This window comes from Lonchura striata, chromosome 5, assembly GCF_050655825.1.
Source record: "Lonchura striata isolate lonStrDom1 chromosome 5, ASM5065582v1, whole genome shotgun sequence".
Taxonomy (NCBI): Eukaryota; Metazoa; Chordata; class Aves; order Passeriformes; family Estrildidae; genus Lonchura; species Lonchura striata.
In genome coordinates this window covers 33451607-33477560 of record NC_140707.1, presented here as the reverse complement: position 1 = coordinate 33477560, position 25954 = coordinate 33451607, and the positions used below count along the sequence as shown (strand labels likewise).

Sequence of the window (25954 nt, the reverse complement as noted above, 5' to 3'; positions counted from 1 at the left end):
AATTTTGCTTATTCTGACTGTTGAAATACAATCAACCCAAACCCAAGCCCTCCTTCTGAACAGCATTATTTTTTTTAAACATAAATAGACTTTTTTTTTCTTTACTTGAGACAAATACTGAAGAGACAAATGCCTTGTGTGAATTGCCACACTGCCTGTCAGAGCCATGTCAATTTCTGTGAGGTGAAAAACCATCCCGGATATTCAGTACACTAAGGCTGCTGCAGACAGTTCTGCTGGAAAGGAAGATAGAAAAATATAAGAGGTAAAAAGATGTGCCTTAACCACTCTAGAAACAGCAGGTTCATATTTCAGACTCATGGGGTCACAGACTGATGCATTTCTTAAAAGGAGTCAAAAAGCCACAAATACTGTTCACTGAGCAGATATTCTCCAGGTAATGGCAAAGGTATGTTTGATTAATACTGTTTTACCAGCATATTTAAAATTTGCCCCACGGAGCTGTAGGCTGTTTAATTGAATTTCTGCTCAAAAGAAGGTTGAAAAGAAAGCAAAGGACCAGCTTCTAGGTGTAAAAGTAGTGTTATCTTCGTTGAAACCACTCTGAAGCCAGTGGAGCAAACAGCTTGAAGTAAGGAAAAATGTGACATTTTCTAGCCATGTTCTGGCAGCAAATCACTCAGTGGCAAGGAGCTGAGAGTTGTTCCCTTTCCTGTCGGTAGAGTGCTTGCTGCTGGGCAGCTCACCCTTGCCATGAGCTTTTTGCTTCCAGTAAAGTAAACATAAGTTCACAATCATGTGCAAATAATCACATTGGCTCAAAGATGGAGATCAAAAATCTTATTGGCCTTTACAGGCAGTGACACCTTCATTCTGACTAGTGTGCTCAGGATCAAGTCTTGATGCTCATTTCATACCACTGAAAAATCCAGAGGCACACTGCAAGATGCCATGGGCAAGAGTAATATATTTTGTCTCTCTATTATTTGGGTTTTTTTGCCTTCAATGACAGGATTAAATGCAGAGGTTCACCCAGATGGCATGGAAATTTCAGAGTCACAGACAGTATGAAGTCCCTTTTAGGAGAATCTGGGTATTGTGAACACTTACAAATTGGTCATTTATGTCAAAATGTAAGAATTTGTGTGCGAGAACAGATTCTTCCACATATGGAAGTCCTGACTAAAATATCTAATTTATTATATCCCACTTGCCCCATGAATCTAATATCATAAGCCAAACAACAGACAGTCATTATGTCCATAGAAACCTCAAGTGTTGGATGCGAACTCAAGAAACATATGGCCTAAATGCAAAAAGGAGTTGAAGGCACTGTGTGCCACCATAGCAGAACTGTTTGGTGGATTTGGTGCCCTTGATCCAGAGCAGAGAACCTTTTTTATTTCACTGCTGAAAAACAGGGAGAAGTGAATGTCATATAAAAGTACTCAGCGATCAGGGATACTCCATGGAAAAGGGAAAGTTGGTTGAGCTGGTGGTGCCTCCATGAACCAATGGAATTTGTTCCAAGGGAGTGTGTACTGGCACTGGTGGTTCAGTAAACATCACAGAGTGGTCAGTCTCTGAATCTGCTTGGGGTCGAAAGTGATCCGAAAGAAGGAAATCTGAAAAATTCAGGTCTAGCCACAACTGGATTCATACACACCTCAAGGCAGAGACACAGCCATACCAGCATGTGTCTGAGGTACTGGACAGGAAATGCAAGGTGAAGGGTGCCTTGGAGAATGGGCAACCCAAAAGCTTTTACGACATTTAAATCTGGTAATTCCTGGAACCTTTTGGCTTCTCCTGGTCTGATGCACAAAGATGTGTTTCACATGCTCTGGATGTGCAGTTCTACATGATTAGCCCATGCTAATCACCACGGGCCTGGGACACATCTCTCAGTAGTGAGCAACCTGGTTGCATGGTGCTGCTGCTGTCAGCATGTTTTTGTTAATCACATCTGAATGAGGGTTACTACTTCTGGGTAAGCAATCAAACATTTAAACTGCATCTGCATAAATGCTCACCACCACATGAGGGTTTAAGCTGCTCTCAGCAGAGTCAGGAGTCATCAAGCAAATGCCCATGGCTTCTCTGGGTGTATCACCATCTGTCTGCATGGTTTTGTCCTTTTTCAGTGGCAAATGTAGGCTTAGTGCTGGTGCACGTGAAGGACTGGTGGCTCCACAGAAAAGCAGGTGCTCTGAAAGCTTTAAATAGCTCTGCCACATACTTCAAACATGACTGGCAGCACTCCTAGTATTCTGCCCTGCATTATTTGGCCAAGAAGCCTCAGCCTTTAACTTCCAGACTTGGCCATTTCAACCTTAAGCCTCCATATGTCTCAGTCCTTCAGAGCATCCCACCCCTGAACCTTGTTTAACACAGGTATGGCTCCCTGGGGTGCTGTTCAAACATGCCAAGGGAGTGGAACATAATGAGAACCCATGGTAGGGCATCTTTAATTTAAGCCAGGATTTGAGCCCAGGCCTTGGCAGATGTCTAGGAGAATGTTGCCCAAGTGTGCTTGTTTTCCTCCTTTCTTTTTCCAAGTGTTTGTTTCCCAGTTTGCACTAAATTTTATTGAAAACATCAGGCTAATAGCAATGGGGAGAGTGGTTGAGTAGATTTTGCCTCTTTTTCCCTTTTCTTTCTGGAATGCAGCCATCAAAATAAACATTAAATGCAAAATGCTGGGGCTTGAGTTATTACTTGTGAGGGTGCTGGGAGGGAAATTTATAGCAACATTACTGTGTTTTGCTAGAAATCTCTTAATGCACCAAAGTGGAGAGGTGTGTGTGTTTTTTATTAAAATGTTGCACTCTATAAATCTGAGCAGCAGGGAGGACACAGGTGGGCCCGGGGCTCAGCTGACTGGACTGTCATTCTGAACTTGGGGAAGGTCTGTCTGACTGTCCTATCACCCCATCCCAGCATCAGCACAGCCACAGGCTGTCTCCATCACAGACTGCAATGGCTGTGGAGGCTCTGCCTCCACTTCATTACAGCAGCCTTCCAGTACCTAAAGTGGAAAGAAGGAGAGGGACTTTAGGCAAGAGCATGTAGTTATAGGACAAGGGGGAATGGCTTTAAACTGAAAGAGAGTAGATTCAGGTTAGATTTTAGGGAGAAATTCTTCACTGTGAGGATGGTGAGGCACTGGAAGAGTTTGCCCAGAGAAGGTGTTTATGCCCCATCCATGGAAGTGTTCCAGGCCAGGGTGGACAGGGCTTTGAGCTACTTGCTCTAGTGGAAGATGTCCCTGCCTCTGACAGGGGGATTGGAACTGGGTTATCTTTAAGGTCTTTTCCAACACAAACCATTCTCTGATTCTTTGTTGTTATTGCTGTTGCTGTTGGGTTTACTCCCTCTTTTTGTCCTTCTGATTTTTAAGCCACTAAAAATGGCCAGTCAGACTGTCATTGCTCCTGCTTTGATAGCAAATTTCCTATCATTCAAACAGTGTTGCTTTTTGGACTTTCTCAGTGACCTTCTCTTGTGCCCTGGCAGCAGTGTGTCCTGATCAGAAGTTTTCATGAGTGGATGACCCCTAAAAGCTGAGGATGGCAGCTGGGCAGAGGTCTGTTGCTGTGACTGGGCAAGAGTGTCACCATGCAATTTGGAGACTTGGGTGCACTTCACCAAGGTTGCTAACTTGGTACTTAATATGGACTCCAGGGAAAGCTGACAAAGCTCAGGACCTGAAGAAATAACAGTCACTTGTGTCTCTGTGTCTGTCAGGAGATGAGGTACTTTTGCCTGAAATTCAGGGGCTGACCATGCCACTCAGCTGGGCTGCTGCTGCTGAGCTGCTCACTGAAGGAAGGGGCAGAGACCCACAGGATTCCTGGGCTCTTCCCCACCATCCAGTGAACAGCAGATATTGTGGCTGAGTGAGTTCGGGCAATCACAGTTTGAGGCTCATTTTCTCTGCCTTAAATCAGGGGTACTTCCCTCAGTGTGAGCTTTTAAAATGAGGACATGACATCATCGTGAGATGTCCATGCAGGCAGGCATCTCCTCAGCCTTCTCCACTGCTTGGAAAATGTCTTGGGTGCTTTCTGTAAGACCCAGTCCTGGACCATCCTGTGGAGGGAATTTGTGAACCCTGTGAACCAACTCCCCCTTAATTAGACATGGCTCTGACACAATAAGCCTTGATAGGATTTTTCACATGTTAAAAAAAAAATAAATAAGCAATAGCAGTGCTCCTGGAAGGCTAAAAAAAAATAAACAAGCAAGAGAGTAACAGGAAAGAAGGGGTCATATCTATGGTTGAGGAGACTGGAAGAGCAGCATGAAGCCCTTGCTAGGAATCACTTCTACTCGGAGATGCCGCCGCCGCGGCTGCGAGACCCGGCCGTGGCGGAAAGCCGAGCTCCCGGGGAGCCGCGCCGGGGCCGGCAGCCCTCGGCCCGGGCGCTGTGTGCCCACGGCTGCCAAGGGCGGCTGCCGAGTGTCCGAGAGAAGACACCGTGCGAAGAAGCCGAAGATTTTATTTGCAAATCCCCTTTGTCCTGCTCCCCTCCTTCTTCGGGACAGTTCTGGAAGGGACTTTTCTAGGATTTGCCTAACCCCCAAAAAAATCACACGCTCCCTTTCCTACACTCCTCCTCGAATGAACCTGCTGATAAGAGCGGGGTTTCTTCCGGCGCCAGTGCCTTGGAAGCCAGCGCTCTGAGCAGCGGGATGGGAGAAAGCCGCTGCCGTGGCCCCGGGACAAGAGTGGGAGCCCAGCGCGGGCGCTCCTCACCCGGGCCGGGAGCTTAGGAGCTCAAGCTCCGCGGCGCATTTAGCCATCGCCCTGAGCACTTAAACCGTGCTGGGGCAGCAAATTTTGGAGCGAATCACAAGGAAAATAAGTTTGTGCGTGGTGCACTGTCCGCCGAACATTGTGCTGTGATATCTGTAACTGGTACACAATTGTTATCAGGAAAAGAAAAACCGTCATGATTATAATTCCTAGTTCCGGATCAGGAGTTATTGGGAAGATCTGTTTTCTTTGGTTTAGACTTGGTTTAAGGGGGCTGCTTGGACATTGCAACGAGAAAGGTGCATTTGCTACAAGCAACCCCTAAAATATCTGCCGAAGAGTAAGACAGGGCGGGGAGCAAACGAAATTCAAGGAGCGGGGCAGGGGCAGGGGACGGGGCTAAGCCGGCCCCTCCGTCGCGGCAGCCCGAAGGTTCGGGGGCGCCGAGCAGAGCACTGTGAAGTGCGGGAACGGGCGCGGGTCTGCCGCCCCTCTCCCAGACCTGAAGCCGCCTTGTCCTTGCCTCGTAATTACAATAAAAAGTATCCACGCTTCTCTGGGAGAGGTTTTCATCCTCCCTTGGCAGCAGGCACCAGCTGCTGTTTGCCGAGGGATGCTGGAGGTGGGTCTCCGCGCTGGGCCAGCGTCCTCCCTGCGGCCTGGGCGGCGAGGCCGGGTCTCGGCACCAGGCGTGACGGACCGGGGGCGAGCTCCCTCCCTGCCTCAGCGTGTCCCCGTCTGCCTGTCCCAGCTCTGCCCTGCTGATAAAGGTCAGGGAGAGCCGCTCTCGCCGCGCTGACAGGTGCACCAACTGCTGGATGCCTTCGCTCGGAGCTCCCTCCTCCCTGACCTCTTTGTTTCAAGCGCAGGGCAAGGAGGACATTCACAGGCCGACGCACCCCAAGGGGAAATGCTTATCCCGCGGCGCATCGCGGCCCTGGCCTCAAAAGGTCACCAATGTCGGGGCAGTCCTTGTCCTGTTCCTGGGAGCAGAGCCCGGACGCTTGGGGCGGTGGGTCCGCCTGGTCCCGTAGCACATTCCCAGGACAGGAGGGCGGTACCCAGAGCGCGGTGCCGCATCCCTGGGGCTCCGCTGCCCCCCGAGCCGCCCAGCCCGCCGCCTCCCTCAGCTCCCGGGGGTGCTGCCGTGCACTCTCCCGCGGAGCCCCCGGCAGGAGCCGCGGGGCAAGCTCGGCAGCTATCTCGGCGTTACAGCCCAGGGGACCACCGCTTCCCCTGAAGGCAGAGCCGCCCTGCCTCCACTGCGCCCGAACTTCTGGCACGCAAAAGATAGCGCCTGATTTCAGAGCCAGTGCTGGCAAGGTCACACGCAAAAGGAAAGTATCGAGCAAATTAACAGCAAGCGCATATTTCCCCGCGTGAAGTAATTTACCGACAGCCACCTGGGATTCAATATAGACACTCTCCCCCCACCGTCCCAGATCTGTCCGGGATGCTTGGAAGCGGGACGAAGTGAGCGGCACGGCTTTAACTCAGCCCGGCCTTACCGCCTAAGCCAGTCTGGTCCTCAGACCCGGCTCAGCCCGCACCGGGACACGGTGCCAGCTGGGTGCGCTCCGCCGCGCCCGGCGGGACGCGAGGCGGAGTGGGGTGCGGAGCGGGGTGCGGGGGTGCGGGGGCCGCCCCTGATCCATCTTCCCATTGGTCCTTATATACCGGCGTCACCCGGGGCCCCGCGAGTGAGATGCCAAAAGAGGTGATTTTCCATCTATTTCTGGGAACACCAGGGGAAGGACGGGGTCGAGGGGTTTCTGCTGCTGCGGGGACCCCGGGTCCCGCTGACCACCTGGACAGCGCAGGACACGGCCCGCCGCGGAGTGGGCCCAGCCACCCTACTCCGGCCGCGGCAGCCTCGGGGTCTGCATGCAGGACCGGGTACATAAATGCCCTTCGCTGCCCGCAGCTGGACGCGAGTTCCACACTGCCTGGAAAGAGAAACAAAAAGAAAACAAAATTTAAAAATTAAAATAAAAACTAAGGGAACACAATTCTCGTCTGGAAAGTCCTTGCGGCCCGGAGCAGTTCCCTAAGGCACCTTAGGGACCCCGGCGTCATGCGAGCAGAGCAGGCCATGACGGCTGTGGCCCCTCCTGCCGCCTCCCCTTGTGCCCCGCACGGAGAGGGCTGGGGGTCCCCGCCTCGCCCCCACCTCCCGAGCGGGCACCGGGGCCCCACCCTGAGCTGCTCAGCCCGCGGACCGGCAGCGGGTCCGGCGGGTCCCTCACCCAGCGTCCCAGCGACCAAGCAGGTGCCCTCTTTGGTGACAACACACCGATACACAGGCACAGGTGGCCATGTGGATCCTCATGGAGCCCCCCGCCCCCGGAGCAGCAGGACGGGCCGCGCTGCGGAGTGGGGCCGAGAGCCGCGGACAGCGCGGCTGCGGGACCGCGGCCGAAAAGCGGGGCTGAGGGGTGGGAGCCTGCGGGAAGCGGAGCTCTCCTGCTGAGGTAGCTGTAAGAAGCAACGGGGTGGGATCTAAGGAGGTGGATGAAAAAGCTTTGCCTGCACAAGCCTAGAGAGGCAGGGGCTAGCCTGGCCAGCATCGGAGCCTGGTCCTTTCTTCTTCCCGGAAAGGAGGGGAGCGGGTCAGCGTCAGTTCTCCGTAAGCGCTTTCGTTACACGAGGAACGTGTTTTAACAACATTAGATATTTAGTCCCGAGGAAAGGCTCAAAAGGCAGGACAGCAAAGCCCCCTCAGCGTGCAGCTCAGGCCCCAGCCGGTGCCCGGCAACAAGAAAGAGCCAGAGCGCAAGGCGGCAGGTATCGGCCGGACGGCCACTAAGCAAGCTCCACTCCTGAAATAAAGATGCAGCCTTCATCCCGCTAGGAAAAAAAAATGTTAGGGGAGATTAGCACGAGTACTTTTTTCCCCTCACTCCCGCCCTGCAGTGGTGTTATAAATAAGTCGCCTTCAGATCTCGGTCCAGTACAAAAGGACCCCTCAGCTCTGAAGTGACCACATAAACCAATCCGTTCGGGAAACAAATTCAAAACAGTTTTCATAAGCAGGGCTCAGTCAAAGTGCCAGGAGGGAATGGTGTGAAAGATCTCCCCTCTCTCCAACCCCCTCTCGAGTGAAATGACCCTGCTCCCTAAACCGAGCTATTTACTCTGGGGTGCTGGACCTGGCACCCCTGACTACTGCACTGACTCTCTTCAGCCATCCCGCCGCCGCTCTGGCTGCAGCCATCGGGAGTACCAGGAGGACGGCGGAGGCTTGAGGGGACACCCCTCAAGCCGCGGGTTTCCCTCGATGGTGGCTGGGAAAGCGGGGAAGAGCATTCTTGCCTCCTCCCCCGGCCTCCTGCGAGAGCCGGGCTCGTCCCAGCAGCCGTCCCGCCTGCCCGCTCCTCACAGCCCTGAGCTGACGCGCCCGGCGTGCAGGGACCAGAGGAAATCTCTGCCTTTTCCCTGGACTTAACACAAGTCTGAGTGTTTAAATCACACGGGAATAAAGATTTATTTTTCTTCCAGAAATCGAAATGCAGGATATGCCCGCAATCGCCTGCGCCTCGCTCCGGGTCCTCACCCGGGAGCGACGCCCGCCCTTGCCTCGGCAGAAAGGAAACAGCTCCTCGGAAACAAGCTAGTCAGGGCTGCCCTGGGCTGTCTCTTCTTCCTGAGGTGTCGCCGGCAGGGACACCTCGAACGCCCGGAACTGCAGATTCCTGACGATTCCCGCATCTATTACTCGGTCGATGTGAGCTGCCGTCCATAAAGGCGGGACCGGTTTGCTCTCACATGGGCTCCCGCAGCTCTGGGGCGGAAGGAACCCTCGGGAGTGATCTCTTCCAAAACCAACAGGGACCATACCTGAAAATTGTCTCGATACAAAACCCATGTACACATGGAATTGGCTCCTACGGAGCGCAGACCTTTCGGCCGCTCTTTTTCCCTTCCCTTTTGGGATGCATTTGATGCAGGGACGGGGCAGGTTTGGGGTCACTCAGAGGAAAAATTATGAGATCGTGTTTCAAATGTTGCGCGTCCCTTTGCGCCCTTGCTCTGCGGATCCTGGGTCCAGCAGTGGAGAATGCGGAGAGACCGGGCGGGCAGAACGCCGCGGCCGGACGGACACGGCAGTCCCGGCTGCACCGAGACACGCAGCTCCATCGCCTCGTTTAACGGGAGGGCTGCTGCAGGCTCCCTGTGTGCTTTTGTGTTCGCAAGGCTCCGCTTCTGGCTAACGGGGGCTGAGGGGAATCCCCCGTCACACTTGCTGAGAGAATTGCGCGCAAACCTAGTCCTGCTAAACAAAAACAGTCAGGAAAAGTGATTTCCCGGTTATTCCCCCCCACGCCCTCTAGATCGCCAGGTACTTGCGCACATCCTTTCCCCCGGTAACGATTCCCGAATTAACCTTCCGCTTCTAGGGATGCAAATTGGTACTTAGATAGCGGGTACCGTTGCTGTCCTTTCCGAGGGCTGCGTATTAGTTCTGATTTGAAGTTAATGGATTTTTCGTTATAATTTAATGCAAGAAGGGGCTAGCCGAGACTTCTGACCAAAAGAAAACCTGGGCAGCTCTTTCGGGTCGGCCACGCTGTACTGCCTCTGCGAACCAGTGCATTGCAGCGTTTCTGAATAAAAATTTTATTGATATGTATTTATATGTATATACATATATATATATGTTTATAATCTCCTGCCCGATCCCCAAATCTCTCCCTTAGGTTTTTGCTCTTGCTGTTATTTAACTTTGCCGAAGAGAAGTCCCGAGGCCGTGTATAATGCTGTAGCATCGAGAACTGCTCTCTCATAACTTCTTTCAGGCTTCTTTTTCGTTCCCCCAAAAAATTGCGGGAGAAGGAACTGGGAAGTACGTATTTAAAGCGCCCCTCCACCGTGCGGACGCTGTGAGTCCGCTGCAGAGGAGCTGGGGATGAGGGAGCTGAAGTGCTCCCGGTACCCAGGGCAGCTGCCCTTCGGCAGAGCCGCTCGTAGGCTGCCGGTACCGGCAGTATGCAGGCTCCCTTGGCCGTCCCAAAGTGGATTTTAGAAAGGCTTTCATGTATTGAGTTGGTTTGGTTTTTATTATGTCGTGGACGAGGGAAAGAATGGGGCCTGCAGTGGGGTGGGTGAGTTTGGGAGGGGAGAAAGAAAGGACGAGAAAATAATTAAGTAGAGGTAATAAAGAGAATAAGGAAGGCAAATCCACTGAAAGCTTTCTTGGACTAGAAAACTCAGCGAGCCCGGCCCTGCTCTGAGGCAAACTCACAAAACGGTTTAAAATCTCGTAAATGAATCCGTCTCTGGCTGTTTTTAATGACGACGTCGCTAGAAATCCCTTCTGCATCTGGGGGGCGAGGGGTGGGCGCCTATTCTTGTCAGATCCGAGCTAATGAAAACGGCGGTGCCGGTCTCGCCCGTGGAGCAAAGGCCTGGAGGGTGGCGGTGGCCACGGGCCCCTCCCGAGCATCGTCTCGGGGGTCACATTCCCGTTCTGCCGTCCCGCTCCCCCTTGAGCCGCATCCCGCTCCCCCGCAACACAGATACACACATACACAGATGAAAGCCACGAGTCCCCCCCCGCTCTGCACGGGGTGGGGGAAGCTACTCGGGAGAAGGGAGGACACATGGTTCGGGCCCCGGCGGGAGCCCGCTGAGAGCCCAGAGCAGCAGCCGCTCCCCGCGCTCCCCGCCTGCAGCCGGCTCCGCTGCGGCCTGCGCTCCCGAAGGGGTTAAGGTTCTTCTTGTCTTCCTTTTCTGTTACTAGTTTTTTTCTTTAATTTCGTTAAATTCTTTTCTTTTCTTTTCTTTTCTTTTCTTTTCTTTTCTTTTCTTTTCTTTTCTTTTCTTTTCTTTTCTTTTCTTTTCTTTTCTTTTCTTTTCTTTTCTTTTCTTTTCTTTTCTTTTCTTTTCCTTCCGAAGAACTGTGGATTTAGTTTGCGTAATATCTTTATTACTGAAAACTTCAAGGTAAGTGAGCAATAGAAACCAGATGTGGGGATGGGAGGAAGGCAGGGTAAGAGTAAGTAAGGGGTAGCAGGAGTTAACTGGAGGAGGAGGGGAATCAGGTTGAATTGGGGGGGGGGGGGGGGGGAGGGAGAAGGACGACGAAAGGTGAGTATTGATTTATTTTTAAGCTCTTTCTGGGTTGTAATTGACCCCTCAAACCAAAAAGGGCTCCAGCCAGCCTCTGTCCCTTTGCAAGTCACCTCTGGCAATCCCAGAAGCTTGGTCCAATTTCTGTGTGCTTGGTGACCCTGTCAAAATCCGTCCCTGCTGCCCTCCCGTTTGGATCCAGTAGTTTTACACCTGAAGAAAGCACGCTTTTAGAGGTAAATAAATAATGACCATCGTAAACGTGTGGCGAGACCCGACGGAGAGCTCGCCCGGCTCTGTGCGGGGCGACCGCGGCACCGCCGTGCCACAGTAGAGAAACCATGGCTCACGGCAGCGCTGGCAGAGCTCTCGGGCCTGAAGGGGTTAACGGGCGGGGGGAGGCTTAAAGGCAGATAGCTGCGAGGAAAATCCGTATCGCCTTTAATAGAGAGAAGGGGGTCGCAGAGGCGAGGGTCCCCAGAGCTGGGGCAGTGAGCAGAGGAGAGAGCCGGAGTGAACAGAGCGTGTCACGACCATTAAATCGTCCCCGGCGCTCCCGTCGGCGCGGATCCCGCACTCATCCCTTCGTGGAGTTTGTGTCATCTGCTTGATTTTCTGGTTTATAATCATAAAAAATTTTGGGGCTGGTTTGTTTTTCTGGTTTGGTTTCTTTTTTATTTTTTTTAACGCAAAAGATTATGACCTCCACCTTCCCTCTGCTTCCACACACCCCCATACACACACACACACTCACACACACCCCTTCCTAGGCCCCCTCCCCTCCACTGTCATCATCTACATATTAATTGGGGGAGAGGTCTTCCTCTCTCTCTCTCTCTTTTTTTTTTTTTTTTTTTCCCAATGTGGTGGGGGGGAAAGTGCAGAGAAGAGCCTCTTTAGAGTGTAGTTTGGAGAGAGACACGGAGGGCAAGCGTATGTGAGAGAGGGAGGGAGGGAGGGAAAGAAAAAGACCCCTTTTACTGTGCGAGAACTTAAGGGGGTTTGGAGATCTGGTCAGCTTTCACAAACATCTGAATCCTCTTAGAGGTTCCCGGCCCAGCTGTGAGTGTGTGTCTATGCGAGAGGGAGAGAGAAAGAGTGGCTCCTGGTGCCCCTCCAAGCGCATTAAGGACACTTGGGCCTTTTAATTTTAGGAATGAATGCTGATACTTGTGTTTCTTATTGTGATCCGGCTGCCATGGATTCCTACTACAACGCAGCCTCCCAGGACACAGAAGGCTCCTCGCCTTTTAGGGCATTTCAAGCAAGTGACAAGTTCAGCCCTACTTTCCTGGCCAGCAAAGGACAAGGCTTTGGTGACAGCAGCACTAAGTGCCGGAGCCGCTACAGCCAGCAGGAATGTCAGTCCCTGGATGGCAGCGTGCAGGCTCCCGGCTCTGCCGGGTCTCCGGCCTCCTTTAACAAATACCCTCCGCAGCAGCAGCCGCCGCACCTCTATATGCAGCGAGGCCCCTGCAAAACCCCCCCGGACAGCAACATCAAGCTGCAAGAGAGCAGCGGCCACAACGGAGCCCTGCAGGTCTCCTGTTACGGTGAGTCCTTGGCGTGCGGCGGGGAAGCACCGGAGGCGAAAGCGGAGAGAGACTCCCGGGCCTGGGAAGGACCTCCCGGGAATGTGGGGGGTGGCTGCCTGGCAGGACAAACCCTACCGGGGTCAAGGAGACCTTGCCCGGCTCCGGAGCGCAGCCCTCTCTCGCCGCAGCGTGGGCCGCCGTGCCCCACGAGTATCTTCATTCCCAGCCGGGTCTGGAGCCCGCGATGCCCGCGGGAAGCCGCCCTTCCCCCGTGTCCCCTTTAGCCGTGATCGTAATCGTAGTTTCGGATTGCGGGCGATGCGCTCCCGCAAAGCGCTAGCTCTTGTGCCTCGCGGGGAATTCCGCGGAAAGCGGGACAGAAACAGAAAGAGCCGGAGCGCCAGGCTGCGCAATGTGCTCTCCGCGGGGACCGTTTTCCGCAGTAGGAATTTCTGCACAATTTCGCCGACATCATCTCTGTCCGCGGTAACGGCCTCTCCTGTCTCTCACTTTCTTTCCTAATTGCCACTCCCCTAATTGATTTCTGCCCGGCTGCAGATAACCCCCTCGCATCCCCTCCGTGGGTCATTAGCAGTAATTAAGACACTCCCTCGCGCTGGCGCTCGACAGTACAGCCGGGAACGGGGGCGCTTCTCATGTCGTTTCCGACCGTGGCTTTAAAAGGCTTCTTTGGAAGGCTTCCGCTGTATCGGAGCAGCTAGGGAAAGGCAAAACAAACAAACACCCCCCCCTAAAAACAAACAGAAAAATTCAACAATGAAATAAATAACCCCCCTAAATTTTCCCAAGAAGAGGAGGTGGAAATGAAAGCTTTTCCATTCCCTCCCGGTGATCTCTCTGTGGGCAGAGGGGCTGCCCCGGCCTAGATTCAGAGCGTGTCTCCGCTGTCGGAGTCTCATTCTCGATGCGTTAGTCCTAAACGCAAGGACAGCTATAGGACCGTGTCTCCAGGGCGACCCTAAGGCGGACAGTGACTATGGACTGGGGGCACAGAGGAGGTGGAAGAGGTCCGGGTCAGGCCAGCAATCCCACTTCTAGTCTCCCGCCGTCATTTGAGCACTCTTTGCTCTATTTACCCTTTTTCTCCACCTCTAGACTTAAAAGAGGGTAGAAGCACCTTACTTACTTCTGCCTGTCTCCCAAACCCTGGCTTGCCATGTCGCCTTCAGGCGCCATCCTTTGCCCCCTTCTTGCAGCTGAGGTGTCCCCGGATCCAGCTCCACAGCCCCAGTTCCCCGAGGCACAGGTGACTCCTCTTCACAGGAAAAGGACATTAAGTCCTCTCCATACAGACGTGCCCGGGAACCGCAAGTATAGCCCAGCTGCGCTGCCCCACACGGGCTCCTGCCCGGACCCGCACGGGTCCCTACCGCTCCCGGTGGCACAATCATCCTCCCGCGGGTATGTCCTCACCGGGCCCAGCAGTGGCATGAGGGCTCTCTTTTAGGGCTGCTTGCACACATTTTCTGGCCAGAACTTATCTCTTACGCTCCCTCTCTTCTCCTGCCCTTTCCCCCTGGGCGGAAAGGGGGAACCCTTTCCCCCACCAGCGTCAGGCCCGCTCCGCATCCACGGAGGCCCTCTGGAGCCATCCCGGGCTCCGCGGGAAAGGACACACGGTGGGACCGGGGAGACCTGCGGGGCTGCGGCCCGTGCAGGAGGCAATCGGTTCCCGCTGCCTCTGGGAATGGGATGGTAGGGCAGCCCCCCGTGCTTTCCCCGCCGCCCTGACATCCTCTCTCTTCTAACCGGCTCTCTTGTTTTTGTAGGTTGCAAGGCCCAGGGCGCCGGCATAGCCTGTGATGACACATTACAACCCCCCGGTAGAATCACACGAGTTTATTGCCTTCCTAACACCGCCAGGGTCCCCCTGATTTATTTTCAAGCGAGGCTCGGGGCTCTCCTTCAGTGGGAGCCCCGCGGCAGCGGCGGGTGGCCCGGCCCGGCCCAGACCGCGCTCGTTGTGAGCCCCTTGTGATGTGGCTGGGGACGGTGGGCTGTAATGAGAGACACATGGTTCGGCAAGGATAATTAATAGCAATAGCGATAATAATAGTGCTTAATGGTTGAAGAGAGAGACTTGCTAATAACAGACAGATCGGGGTTTCGCGGAGTGACTGCAGCATCCATAGGCGCCTCTCCGCCTTTTCCCAAACTGCGAGACCTCTGCGCCGGGGCAGGAGTTGTGCCCGAGGAACCCCCGCGAGGGCTGAAGGGACGGGGAAACCTCCGAGTCGGGGTAGATCCCCTCGGCGCGGGTGAGCCCGGGGCAAGAGAAACCCGCCCTCGTTCTCCGCAGCGGGCACAAGCGCGGCCAGCAGCGCACACACGGCGCTCAAGGCCGTGAGGAGAGCCACCCGGAGAGCTCTGCTCGGGAAGCCGGGGACAGGCGACTGTCCCACTGCTTCCCGCCGACACCCCGCCGCAGCTTCGCTGCTGGTACTGCCGTGCGCGTTGTGCGGAGGTGAAGGAGCGTATCGGGGACCGCTGGTTCCCCGCGTCTTCTGCTGTCCGGGCCTGAGCAGCATGCTGGAGTGGTGGGACTCCGTGACTGTAAACCCCTCAATTTTAAAAACAACAAAATCCCAAAAGAAGAGGAAAAAATACCCAACCAAGCAAAACACAAACCGAGGCCAACCAGCAGGCAGGCTCTCCTGCCAGGCGATACCCGGGCGGCGCTTCCCCTGCGCCCGTCGCTGCGGCGGGCCCATCGCCCGGCCCGGTCCCCTCCTGGGGGGTGCTGCTCCCCGCACGGTGGCCCCGTAGCCCTCGCCTCGCCTTTCCCGTGGTCGCTGTGGAGGCCGGGGAGAGCCCGGAGCCGAGCGGCCGGGCGCTGCGGCGGGGGCCGGGCCGGTCGGGCACGGCGGGCATGGCACACACTCCGTGTGACGGAGGGACAGGGTGTCCCCTTCTTTTTTTAGTTGTTTCATTTCATTTTATTTCTTTAATAAACAAGTATTTTTGAGTTATAAAAAGCCCGAGCGTGCCATCTATTGCCCTCGGCTTCTATTTCTAGATCTAAGACCTTCCACTGCATTGTACGGATAAATATAGGCCAGGGAGAACTGTGGCCGTAAATACACGCAGGACACGGACGGCAATCTTCGGAGCGCTTCCAGCCCGGCTTCTGGCAGGGACAGCGGCACCGGGCGGCCCTGGCTCTCGGCCGGGCTCCCCGCGGCCCCCTCGCAGTGGCGGCTGCCAGCCTGTCCCTATGGGGTTCCCGGCACGGCTCCTTCTGTGTCTACCCGGAGCCCGCTGCCCCTGCGCTTCGACGGGCCGGCACTACTTACCCCGGATTCCCTGCCTCGAATAGGGGTACGGGTTATTCCGCAAACCGGCACGGGCAATGAGAGCCGAACTCTTAAAAATAAACTCACAGATTCAGAGAATTTTCAAGGTTGGAAGAGACCTTGAGTATCATCTAGTCCTGAGAACAGGTTATATATCTTGGCTTAGGAGGAGAAAAAGCTTTCAGATGATTTATGTGCTGTAGTAATTTGACTTGCTATTTCTACTGCGTGGAGCTGAAGTAAGTTATATTTCTTGAAACATATGTATTCACATACCCCTATACACACAGAAATATATACGTATATTGCTGCCTAGAAATACCAGCTGGAACAAAATCCTTTTGAGAGTGAAGGCGAATGTGATGGGGACGTTTGCTCAAAGGAAACAGGAGAAAGGAAACGGCTTTCTCTAACAGAGGAAATTCTTTAAGTACCGCGTTATGCAAATAACAACTTCTTTTTTTATTTAGCTAGCAAATAAGAAGTGCGGCCTTAAGTGCGTTATTACTAAAGTACAGAAAGCCACTGCTGTAGGAATCGGAGGCTCACTGCGTGCTCTTTAAATTGACACTTTTAATGGATTTCTCCTCCTTCTCGTTCCCTGATGTAACGCAAGCGGCAGGCACGGCAGGAACGATCTCTCTGGCGGTCCCTCTCCGCCTCCCGCGAGAGACGCTCGCTGCCAGGCGCTCGGGGCTCCCCGCGGCGCCGCGCACAGCCCCCGCCGACGTTCAAGGGCTCTGCGGAGCTCGCCGCTCGCCGCGGAGGGCCGGCGGCCTCTGCTCCCTTCCCTCGGCTTCCGCCGCAGCCCCACGCCCGGAGAGGAACGGGGGCCGTGTGCTCCCCTTGGGACTCCCGCAGGGCTCCCCCACCTCGGCCGATGCCGTGTCCCTGCACCGGCGTCCGGGCCGCCCTGCTAAGGATCTCCGCAGGAACGGCTCTGCCTGGAGCGGGGTGGCGGTCCCTGCCCCTCGCCCGCCGAGAGCCCGGGCGCGGAGGACTTGGGGAGGGGTGTCCCGAGCTGCGGCGGCCCTTCGGTCCTGCCTCCCCTTCCCTCTCCCCGCGGCTTTGATCTCGGCTCCCGACTCCTGCCCGGGCTCCTCCGCCGCGGCTGGGAGCGCAGGGGCGGAGGCGGGCGGGGTGCGCGGCCTCCCCCGCACCTCTGTGCGCCGGGGTGGGGAGATGCTGCTGCCCTGATCCCCGCGGGGAGCAGCAAGGCAGTATAAAGAGGAGAGGAGCGAGCGGGGAAGCGGGGGAAAGGGGGGACGTGATCCAAGCTGGCATCGGGGAGCAGGAGCCGGCAAGCGGAGCCAGGAGGGCGGGAAGGCGAGGCGAGCTTCAGGGAGCAGGGCGGCAGAGCCGGCCCTTCCCTCCCGCTGATGTGGGACCGGCTGCCCGGCGAGGCTCGGCCGCCGGCTCCCGGCGTGCTGCTGACGCCGCCCTGGCAATAGCCCTCTCTTTTCCACAATAGGGCCACCAGATCTGCCATTCAAGGGTTCCGGCACCCTCCCAGGGAGGGGAGGGAGCTCTCGCCAGGAGTTTGGCTAAGCCTCTGTTTGAACAGACACTCGGAGGTGCGGGATCTCTTCCGCGGAAACCTGCGGGATTTCCTCAGGGAGCCAGACACGAAGGTAGGGCTCACGTTCCTTACCCCTAGGGCCGCGCAGGAAAGTTTATTCGCGGCTCTTTCCAGAAGGTGTTTTGTGCTTCTCTCGAATTGGACGGTAGAATTGGTAGATCTGGCTGGAGGCTTTTATAGGATTCCTGACCCGAGCTGTTTTGACACTCATGTGTCAAAGGACCAGGAGACTCCCTCCCCCTGTATCCCTGCCGCTCGCTCCTTGCAGGAAGATTTCTTTTCGCATTAGAGCTGTTTATTTTCGACTTGTCTGCTGCTGATTGGAATTAACTCCGCTTTAGCCCTACACTTCAGCAGCGCTCGCCTGTAAACCCAGCAGGACGCTACCGGCAACAAGAAGGTGCGGAAAGAGAGAGAGAGAGTCTTAAACTTTTACTAGTCTTACTTATTTTGAAAGCAGCACAGAGCGAAGCAGACGAGAAAAATACTGATGTAGAGAGAGATTTGGAGATGCTTGAGTGTATTTTTTTCCTAAGGGTTTGGTGTAGGAGTCCTATTAACAATATATGCTGATGCCAGATAGCGCAAATGAGCTCTTCGTGTGTTATCTGGAGCTGCAGGCTGTTTATTTTGTGCAGCCTTTTGAGTGTACATTCAGTGTGGTTGCATGACTAACTGGCTGGAGTGATTCACTGGCTGCTTTATGGGTGACTGCTCAAAACAAGTTGTGAATCAAAAGATATTTCTTTGGCTGTGGTTTCTAACCTCCCAAGTTAAATGCACCCACGGTTTAAGGGGAGCTAATGTGCAGATTTCAATCCCTCAGATCGTGAGGATTTATTCATTTTCCAGGCCTTGCGTTCAAAGTCATGATGAGTTTCCCTTGTAAGAGGGAGGTGGTGTCTGTGAGGCTTGGAGCCAAGGTCTGCTGCTAAAGGACATCTCCAGACCTGTCCATTCGGTCACTCTAATAAAAACTGCTACTTTAGCCAGTTTTGCTCCCTGGAGTCCTTAAGATGCTTTATTACTTGTTCAGGGCATTTTTGTAGCTTAGCAATTCTCAGGTAAAAAGTGTGAATGTGTCCTGGGGCAGTAAGAAGCCTTTATTCTCATTTTACAGTAGGAAAAACTGACAATTGGAGTACCGGAGTGGCTTGTGCAAGGTGAAACTGTGGCCACTCAGTGGCATTAGTGTGACCTTTGCAGGGCCGTGGCTCGGGCAAAAAGAAGCACTCAGCTGGCTTGAGAAGGGGCCACTGCTGGAGTCAGAAACTCACGGAGTAGAAGTCCCATGTGTGATTTTGTAGGGGCTTTAACTCGACAGCCTTATTCTGTACAAAAAGCTATAAGCAATCGGTGTGTTCTTATATCCTCGGGTTTTTTGGTATGTAAAATAGGCTTAACCTGCCAATCCACGTTAATGGTCTAATCTTTGAAAAGTAACTCATCAGCATAGACAACCTCTATTGGCCAACACAAGATATGAGTTATGCTTTTCAGAAAATGCTGAGCAATCCCTGCCCCAAAAATCATGTTTCTGAGGTACTCATCCTACACATCTAAAAAAAAAAAAATATCCCATCTCAATTGTTAATCATGTTGGAAAGCATAGGTCTAATATCTTTATGTAGATAGATTTTTAAATGGAAAAAAGAGATAGTTGTGGATTAGGAGAAGCCTGTATGGTAATGCAGCTGATATAGGATCCCTGTGACTTGAGAAACATTTACTAAGATGGATGGGTATATTTCATATTAATAAAATGTCAGAGTAATTTATCATATTTACATGTGTTGAAGCAGCCTCAACTTGTAAAGGAAAGTTCATAAGTAAAGGAGGTCCACTTTACTTAAATAAATGAGCTCCACTTTATTTTCTGTGTAAGTTCAGATTTCCATGTTATTATACATACTGGTGAATCTTCTTGGCTATATTTTTTCATTCATTCTTGTAAATCATCTCCATATTTTGACTGTCACATAAGTAGACACAATGTGAAAGAGCAATTGTGATCACCACGATAATTCTAAGGTCATTTTTCAGTCAAAGAGAGGAATCAGTGAGCAATAGGGTAAAGGATGGAGAGAGGAAGGAGAAGAGAAGGATGAGGAGAGGCAGGGTAAGAAGAAGAAGATATCGTGGATGGGTAATAAGCAGTGACAGACTCAGCATTATTATGGAAGGTGGTCTGCAACAGATTTTATGAACTATCTAAGTATGAACCCACCAGTATAAAATTCTTTATATCTCCCTTGAGAATATCTGTGATTCAACATTTTGTAGCTGCTGTCTTCAGGTCCCAGCAGGACTTAGTCATGACAAGTTGGTACATCATGAACTATGGTCTCTCATCTGCACTGACTGGAGACAGTTGCATTATCCAAGTCAGTACTAAATGTCTAAGTCTGTTTGTATCTATTTTTTTTAAATGAAAACTCAGTTTAAGTTGTTTTTAATCTGCTTATTGGAAACAGATGGTTGAATCAGTATTATTTCTAAATATATTATTTATTAGCAAGAACTAATAGGTTCATTAGCTGTAAGGCAGTGGGTGAGCTGGTGGTGGAGCCTGAAAGATAAGCTGGTTTACTCACCAACAGACTGTATGCTGCATGCTGAGTCTGGGTGCAAACTCTGTGGGACTTGACACAATAGCCACCTTTATGAAGTCTGAAAACCCTACAGAACCAGAGGGCAGGGAGTCAACAGCATCAAGGCCCATCAGAGAAGTGCTATCAATGGGGAATGAGGAAATCAAGGAAGAGAACAAATGCTTTGGGCAGAGTAGTGTTGGATGGAAATAAAATAAATTTGTAAGATGTCAATATAGCTCCTATCTGATTGCTGTTCCCCATCTGGGCTCTAGGTGCAAGCACTGCTGCTTAAAAGAAGTATCTCGTGTCACATCAGTTCCCCCCTGTAGTGAAAGCAGTCCCCTCGGGACTTTGCATATTGACTGACTACTTCACTTGGGAGCTGTAGCATCAGTTTTAAGGTAGGATGCTGTTTCCAGAAAGGGAAATGGGGAACTGTATTCATTCTTTTGATGCAAGAGAGATCCGATAGCAAAAGTGGTTGCAGATATCTAATCTATTCAGGAGCAGTGGGAAGTGAAAGAAATTTACACCAGAATTAAATCAAAACAAACCAAAATTGTACAATGTGCACAGGGAAAGAGTGCAACATCAAGAATTTTCCCAGAAAGGATCAAAAACAATCAGAGAATAACTCTGTTCTGGGACAGTGCTCAAAGAGATCTGAAGCCCCATGACTCTGCAAGGTGTTGAGAAATGTGTGTGACACAGGCCAGAAGTTGTTTTACAAAACAGGGGAAACAGGAAAGTATTGCTCAGCCCAAAACTTAATACAAGACCTGTGCCACAGTAAGGTTTCTGAAAAGAAAAGCACTTCAAAAATTATACCACAGGCTCACAGGTGTCCCAGTATGCTGGGCATGGAGCAGTTCTCAGGGCCTTGTTCTGCAGAGCTGGTTCCCAGAGGGGAGCCCGAGGCCAAACTGTGGGGCAGGGTACGCACGAGAGCCTGAGCCCCAGTGCTGGTCTGCAGCCCATGAGGCAGGGAGACCTTCCGGAGCACCGTGCAGTTCTTTTCCAGCCTTCCTTGGGATAGTGCATGCCCAGACCTCTTCCTGGAGTAGAGTCAGGAGCACAGCTGTGGCAAGGACCCATAGCTGAGAGCTGAGAAGCCCTGCACTATAGACATAACCTGGCTTATCAAGATTTGGTCTGAACCTTCATAAGCAGATTGGAGCCAGATATCACTCTGAGCTAGACAGGACGTAGCCAAATGCTAGAAGGCAAGAGGAAGAAGAACCTACCTAAATTGGCAGAGGACTTGCAGACATTTTGTGTTTCTCACATCTCCAGAGAGGACTTCCAAGATAAATAGCCGATGGACTAGACAGTTAGGCAGAATGTGCAGAAGGCCAGAAACACTCCATGAAGATGTGGGATTTACGGCAGAGCTTAAATATTTCATTTCAGCTCTTGAACAGAAGTTGGAAAGCTGCTACTGGAAGAAAGGGAAGCTGGTTGCTTTATATAGGTATGAGGTCTTGTGCTAGAGAAATTAGTATTTCCATCCAGATCATACCACTTCAAGGTATTAGAAAAAGGGACTTATGAAGGATAGAAAGCATTGAGGTATTGGCTGCAACATCAAACATGGGTGCAGCAACTCAGTTAACTGCAGCTCTGTTGGGGAGGGGAAATATCCACAGAGAGGGTTGTTATAAATGACTGGTCGGGACAGAGACTCATAAAAATCTACTGAAAGGCCAAAAGTCAGCTCAGGAAAAATAGAAACCTGTAGCTGCACATGCAAAATTGGGTGATGCTGGTTTTAAGTTAGAGTTGAAGATATAATAAAGCTTATTTATTATGCCTAGGCTTGGATATTAAGTTGGTATCCAGAGAACCCTGCTGTTCCCTTGTGGCCTTTAATTAGTTTGGTTTTGTGCCTGGTTGTCCTGAAAATCCCCTTTCCTTGGTGGTAAAAATTGGAGCTTTTGGTTGAACAACCTTTTTCTCCATTTATCATCAGTCCACCTCAGAGGGTGGTCAATGGGAATAGCCAAGTAGCAGGAGAGGGGTTTATCATCTGTGTAATTTACAGGCATCACAGGTGCTCATTCAGACGTGGAATTCAAAGGTGAAATCTTGTATAGGAGATGGGAAAATAAAACAACTTGTGACAAGCACTCTTGAGAGTTCATTATCACCAAAACACTCATAGAAGAGGTCCTGATGTTTTGCTACGATGTCTTGAAACTGTAAAGTCTTTAGTCATGCCATGAGAGAACCGGTTTTGAGGAAAATGCAGACAGATGATGGCAAATTACAAGGAGGTGTGGTGCTATTCTTGCATGTGTTGTATTTCTAAAGTGTGTCTCCAAAGATGGGGAGAAACCCTACTGCAGTTGGTCACGGAAACCAGAGAGGGAGATGATGGGACAGTCCAACATGCAGCCCTCACCCTTGCATGGGTCTGAGGGAAGGCTGGGACTGAGGAAAGTATACTTGCTGGCAAAAAATGTATGCAGCAGACCAGACTGCTGGGATCCAGGAAATTGCTCAGCATAGCCAAGGTGGGCGATGAACTAACACTGAGCATACACATCACTGGGGCTGGGATCTGGGACCTGGTCAGTCCTGAAAAAATCAGGCTTTCAGCCTGCAGTATTTTCCTTCAAGAACTTGGTGTGAAAGAAAGAGGTTTGGGCAATCTGTTTGTGGTGCCTGCCCCTGTGGGCAGGCCCTGAGCTGTCTCTTTGAGCTTCTATACAGGTTTTTGGACCTCATCAGCTGTCCTGGTTAGAAAAGAAGGACAGCAAGAGCTTTGCTGTGTGATACATTAACCAGAGGGTGCTTATGTCTTATTATTACTAGATAATATCTGGGATGTGCCTTACTAGGTTCATTTTGGTTTCCACATGAATATCTGGAGGTCAAAATGGCTTTCATGTTAGCACAAGTCCATAAAACACTGTAGCATGGGTCTCCCATGCCCTGTGTACAGCAGCCCTCCCTCTGGAGACTGAGACAGCAGGTCCTGCATGGGCAGCCACCCAGACCCTGTGGTACAGCTGGGATGTCCTGGTGTGAGGTGAGCCCTTTAACAGGAACCAGTGATGTTTTATAAACAGGCTGTCAGGAGCTCCAGCCTGCCAAGCTGAATTGAACCCTGAGCAAGGTGAACTGCTGAGGAGAGGCATAACATGCACCCTGGGCAAACTCAGCCAGGAGCAAAGGGGCAGTGTTTCCCCAGTGTCATGGAAGGCAGCATAGAACTGTCAGCCTGTCTGGCCTTGCAGGGCACTGATGCTGCTCCTGGAGGCTCAGCTGAAAGGCTTGCCAGGATTACAAAAGCTCCACATGCCCCCTGTGAGAAGAGAAAGCTACCCTGACAGTGAAAGGAGAGCAGCCAGGCATTTTCAGGGCTGAATCATTTTCCATTGAACACAGCTAGGGGTGCCTGTGGGGTTGGAACAGCACTGACACAAGAGCACAGTCACCAAAGACTAGTTCTGCCAGTGCCTTGTTCAAAGGCTTTTTTTTTTTTTTGTGCAGATACCTCCCTCAGCAGGACAGCAAGAAAAAATCTGAGACTACATCCTTTTTTTACCTCTTTCTTCCACAGTGTGCAGGAATGAAAAGTCTCCTATTTCATCCATAGATGTAAGTTTGCAAGAGCAGAGTTCATGGAACTAAGAGGGAGTGTTCCTCAAAAAGGCTCCTGGTGTCAAACAAGGTGTGATTAAAAAAACCAAACCCTCGCTTGGCAGCCTTGTCTGCTTTTTGGCTCTTTTCAGACTAGCAAGGCAAAAGCCCTCTGGTCATGGTGGGAAAGCTTGGAATTTAAAGATGAAATGTCCTATAGGAGCTGAGAAAATAAAACAACATACAACAAGCACTCGTGGGAGCTCATTATCACCAAAACACTCAAAAAAGAGGTTGTGATGTTTTGCTGTGATGCCTTGAAGTTGTAAAGTCTTTAGTCAAGCCATGAGAGAACCAGTTTTGAGGAAAATGCAGACAGATGATGGCAAATTGCTACAAGGAGGCAGGATGCTATTCTTGCATGTATTGTATTTCTAGAGTGGGTCCCCAAAGATGGGAAGAAACCCTACAGAGCAGTGTGTCCTGGGGACCTTACAGCAGTTCATTGTTGATGTTGTTGGGACTTTGCCTGAGTGAATCTGCCAGACAATATTTGTTGGTAGCTATGGATTTCTTTAGAAAATGACCTGAAGTTTACCCAAAAAGGAACCAAGAGGCTATGATAGCAACCAAGCTCCTAAAGGCTGAATTTTTCACCATATTTGGGGACCAAGACACAAAGAGCATGCAACAAGGCAGAGACTTTGATGCCAAAGTATTTCAACAGGTTTGTCAGATGCAAGTAAAGGCAATAGGAGGTATCCAGTATCCTAAAGATGGTAGAGAGGAGAAGCTTGGAAGGTGCTGAGAGAAAGCATTGAGCCAACTGAATGCCACTTGGCCTGAGATGCCTCCATGTACACTCCCTGCTTGCCCCTGTGCTGCTCCTGAAGGCTTGAGTACTTGCCTCATGTCAGCATCTGAGATGCCATCTGAGAGATCTGTGTTTTGCACAGCACCAAAACCCCACGAGTGTGCAACTGAATCACCCCCCAGACACTTCTCAAGAGAGTGACAAAAGGACCAGGACTGATCCAGCCCTTTGTCTATTCTGTTGGGTTTTAACAACTTTCAGTGTAAAGGGAAAGTTGTGTCTGGCCTCAGTTGTCCTTTTCAGACATTAGCCAGGAAACATAGCACAGTCCTTGCAAGAAATTCCTAAATCTGTACCATGTAAGTCTGGCCTATCTGGACTCTGCAAAAATCCAGTGGAACAGCCTAGGTTTTTCTAGAGACAATCTGATGCAAATATTGCCTTAGGCAGTGTGAATGTTCTCAGATGTATGATTTTGTGTGTTAATCTAGCTGATTGCACCTTCCACAGAGATGGAGATATTAGGAGCCTGCAGCAGATAAACCACAGTCTGTAGCACTGACCACATACATGCATTAACACATAAGAGGCCAGTGGGTTCTGGCCAAGGAGAAGTTATGATGGTAACTGAGTGGGTCCTGAAAGCCAAGAATACAGCTAAGGGTGTTGAGTCTGGTAGAAATTAGTTCCCTACTGGGGAAAAACAGGGAATGGCCTCATTTAGCCCACAGACTTCATTAAAACCAAGAACTTTGCTGAGAACTCCTCCTCAGGATTTCAAAAGAAAAGGGAGCAGCAGCTGAAAGCCTGTGGTGGCATCTCAGTGGGAGCAAAGTCAATCCAAGCTCTGTGGAAATGTCCCAGTAGGAAAATGTGATACGAGTGTGTAAATAGCTAGAGTGGTTGCTCTGGCACTTCCTCCCTGTATGCCTGGCATGAGGTAGGTCCATGGGTCTGGGTTCTTCTGGAAGGAGGCTGAGCAGGGCATGTTTTTGCAGGTGTGCCTGACAGTGATGAGCAAAGCAGTTCCCCTTTGTTCAGCTCTGTGCCTGAAGTATTAACACCTTGGTGTGAGCATGGGCACTGAAGACTGCCCAAAGCACATCCCAGAGCATGTCTGGCCCAGGTGGCAGGGGAAAGCAGGGGAGCTGGCATCATGACAGTGATAGCAGTGTAGCAACATGGGTGAGGTGACCTGATCCTCATCCTGTTGTGTCCTGCTCAAAGGGATGTCAGACCACCCCTTTTCCAGGCAGGCAGCTCTGCCTCACAACCTTCAGCTCTCCTGGGGCAAAAACCATTAAACAAAAATATGGCACACTGGCTTCCAGACTCTCCCTGCCTGCTAATAATCTATGAAGCTTCCTAATGTATCATCCAAACACCATAGTACATCAGCTGACAGGAGAAAAAGTAACCTTTTATTTTCTGTTTGTCAGATCATGTTCTTGACAAAGTTAAAAACTCATGTCATATAGTCAACAGTGTATTACAGTTTGAAGAAATTGGACTGTATAGCAGTTTATAAGCCTCAGCTCCATAAGCTGCAGGAGATGTCATTGGAAAGAATAATATGGTTTAAGCCAAGTCAGGAAGCTGCATTTTTGCTTTGGAAAACAGAGGACATAAGCAGCAAATACTCAGAGGTCCCTGATGCCAGACAAATCTCTCATTACCAGCAGGCACAGCCCAGGGTGCTCCCTTCTTTGGGATGGAGAGTTTCCTCTAGCAGTAAAACCTTGGC

At 51.5% G+C, this 25954-nt stretch overlaps 1 protein-coding gene across 2 annotated transcripts in view; it reads left to right on the top strand.

Annotated features, from left to right (window-relative positions):
• The first annotated feature begins 8391 nt into the window (after nt 1–8391).
• Nucleotides 8392–25954, top strand: part of ALX4 (ALX homeobox 4) — a 44546-nt gene continuing 26983 nt past the window's right edge. Inside the window, exons 1-2 of one of the 2 annotated variants that reach the window (XM_085580225.1) lie at nt 8392–13746; nt 14115–17269. Coding sequence is in view for 1 of the 2 variants with exons in the window: in XM_021533620.4 (XP_021389295.1) it covers nt 11946–12342 (397 nt within the window). In the remaining variant the exon portion in view is untranslated. The remainder of the gene's footprint in view (nt 13747–14114; nt 17270–25954) is intronic. The other variant, XM_021533620.4, reaches the window with a different exon arrangement.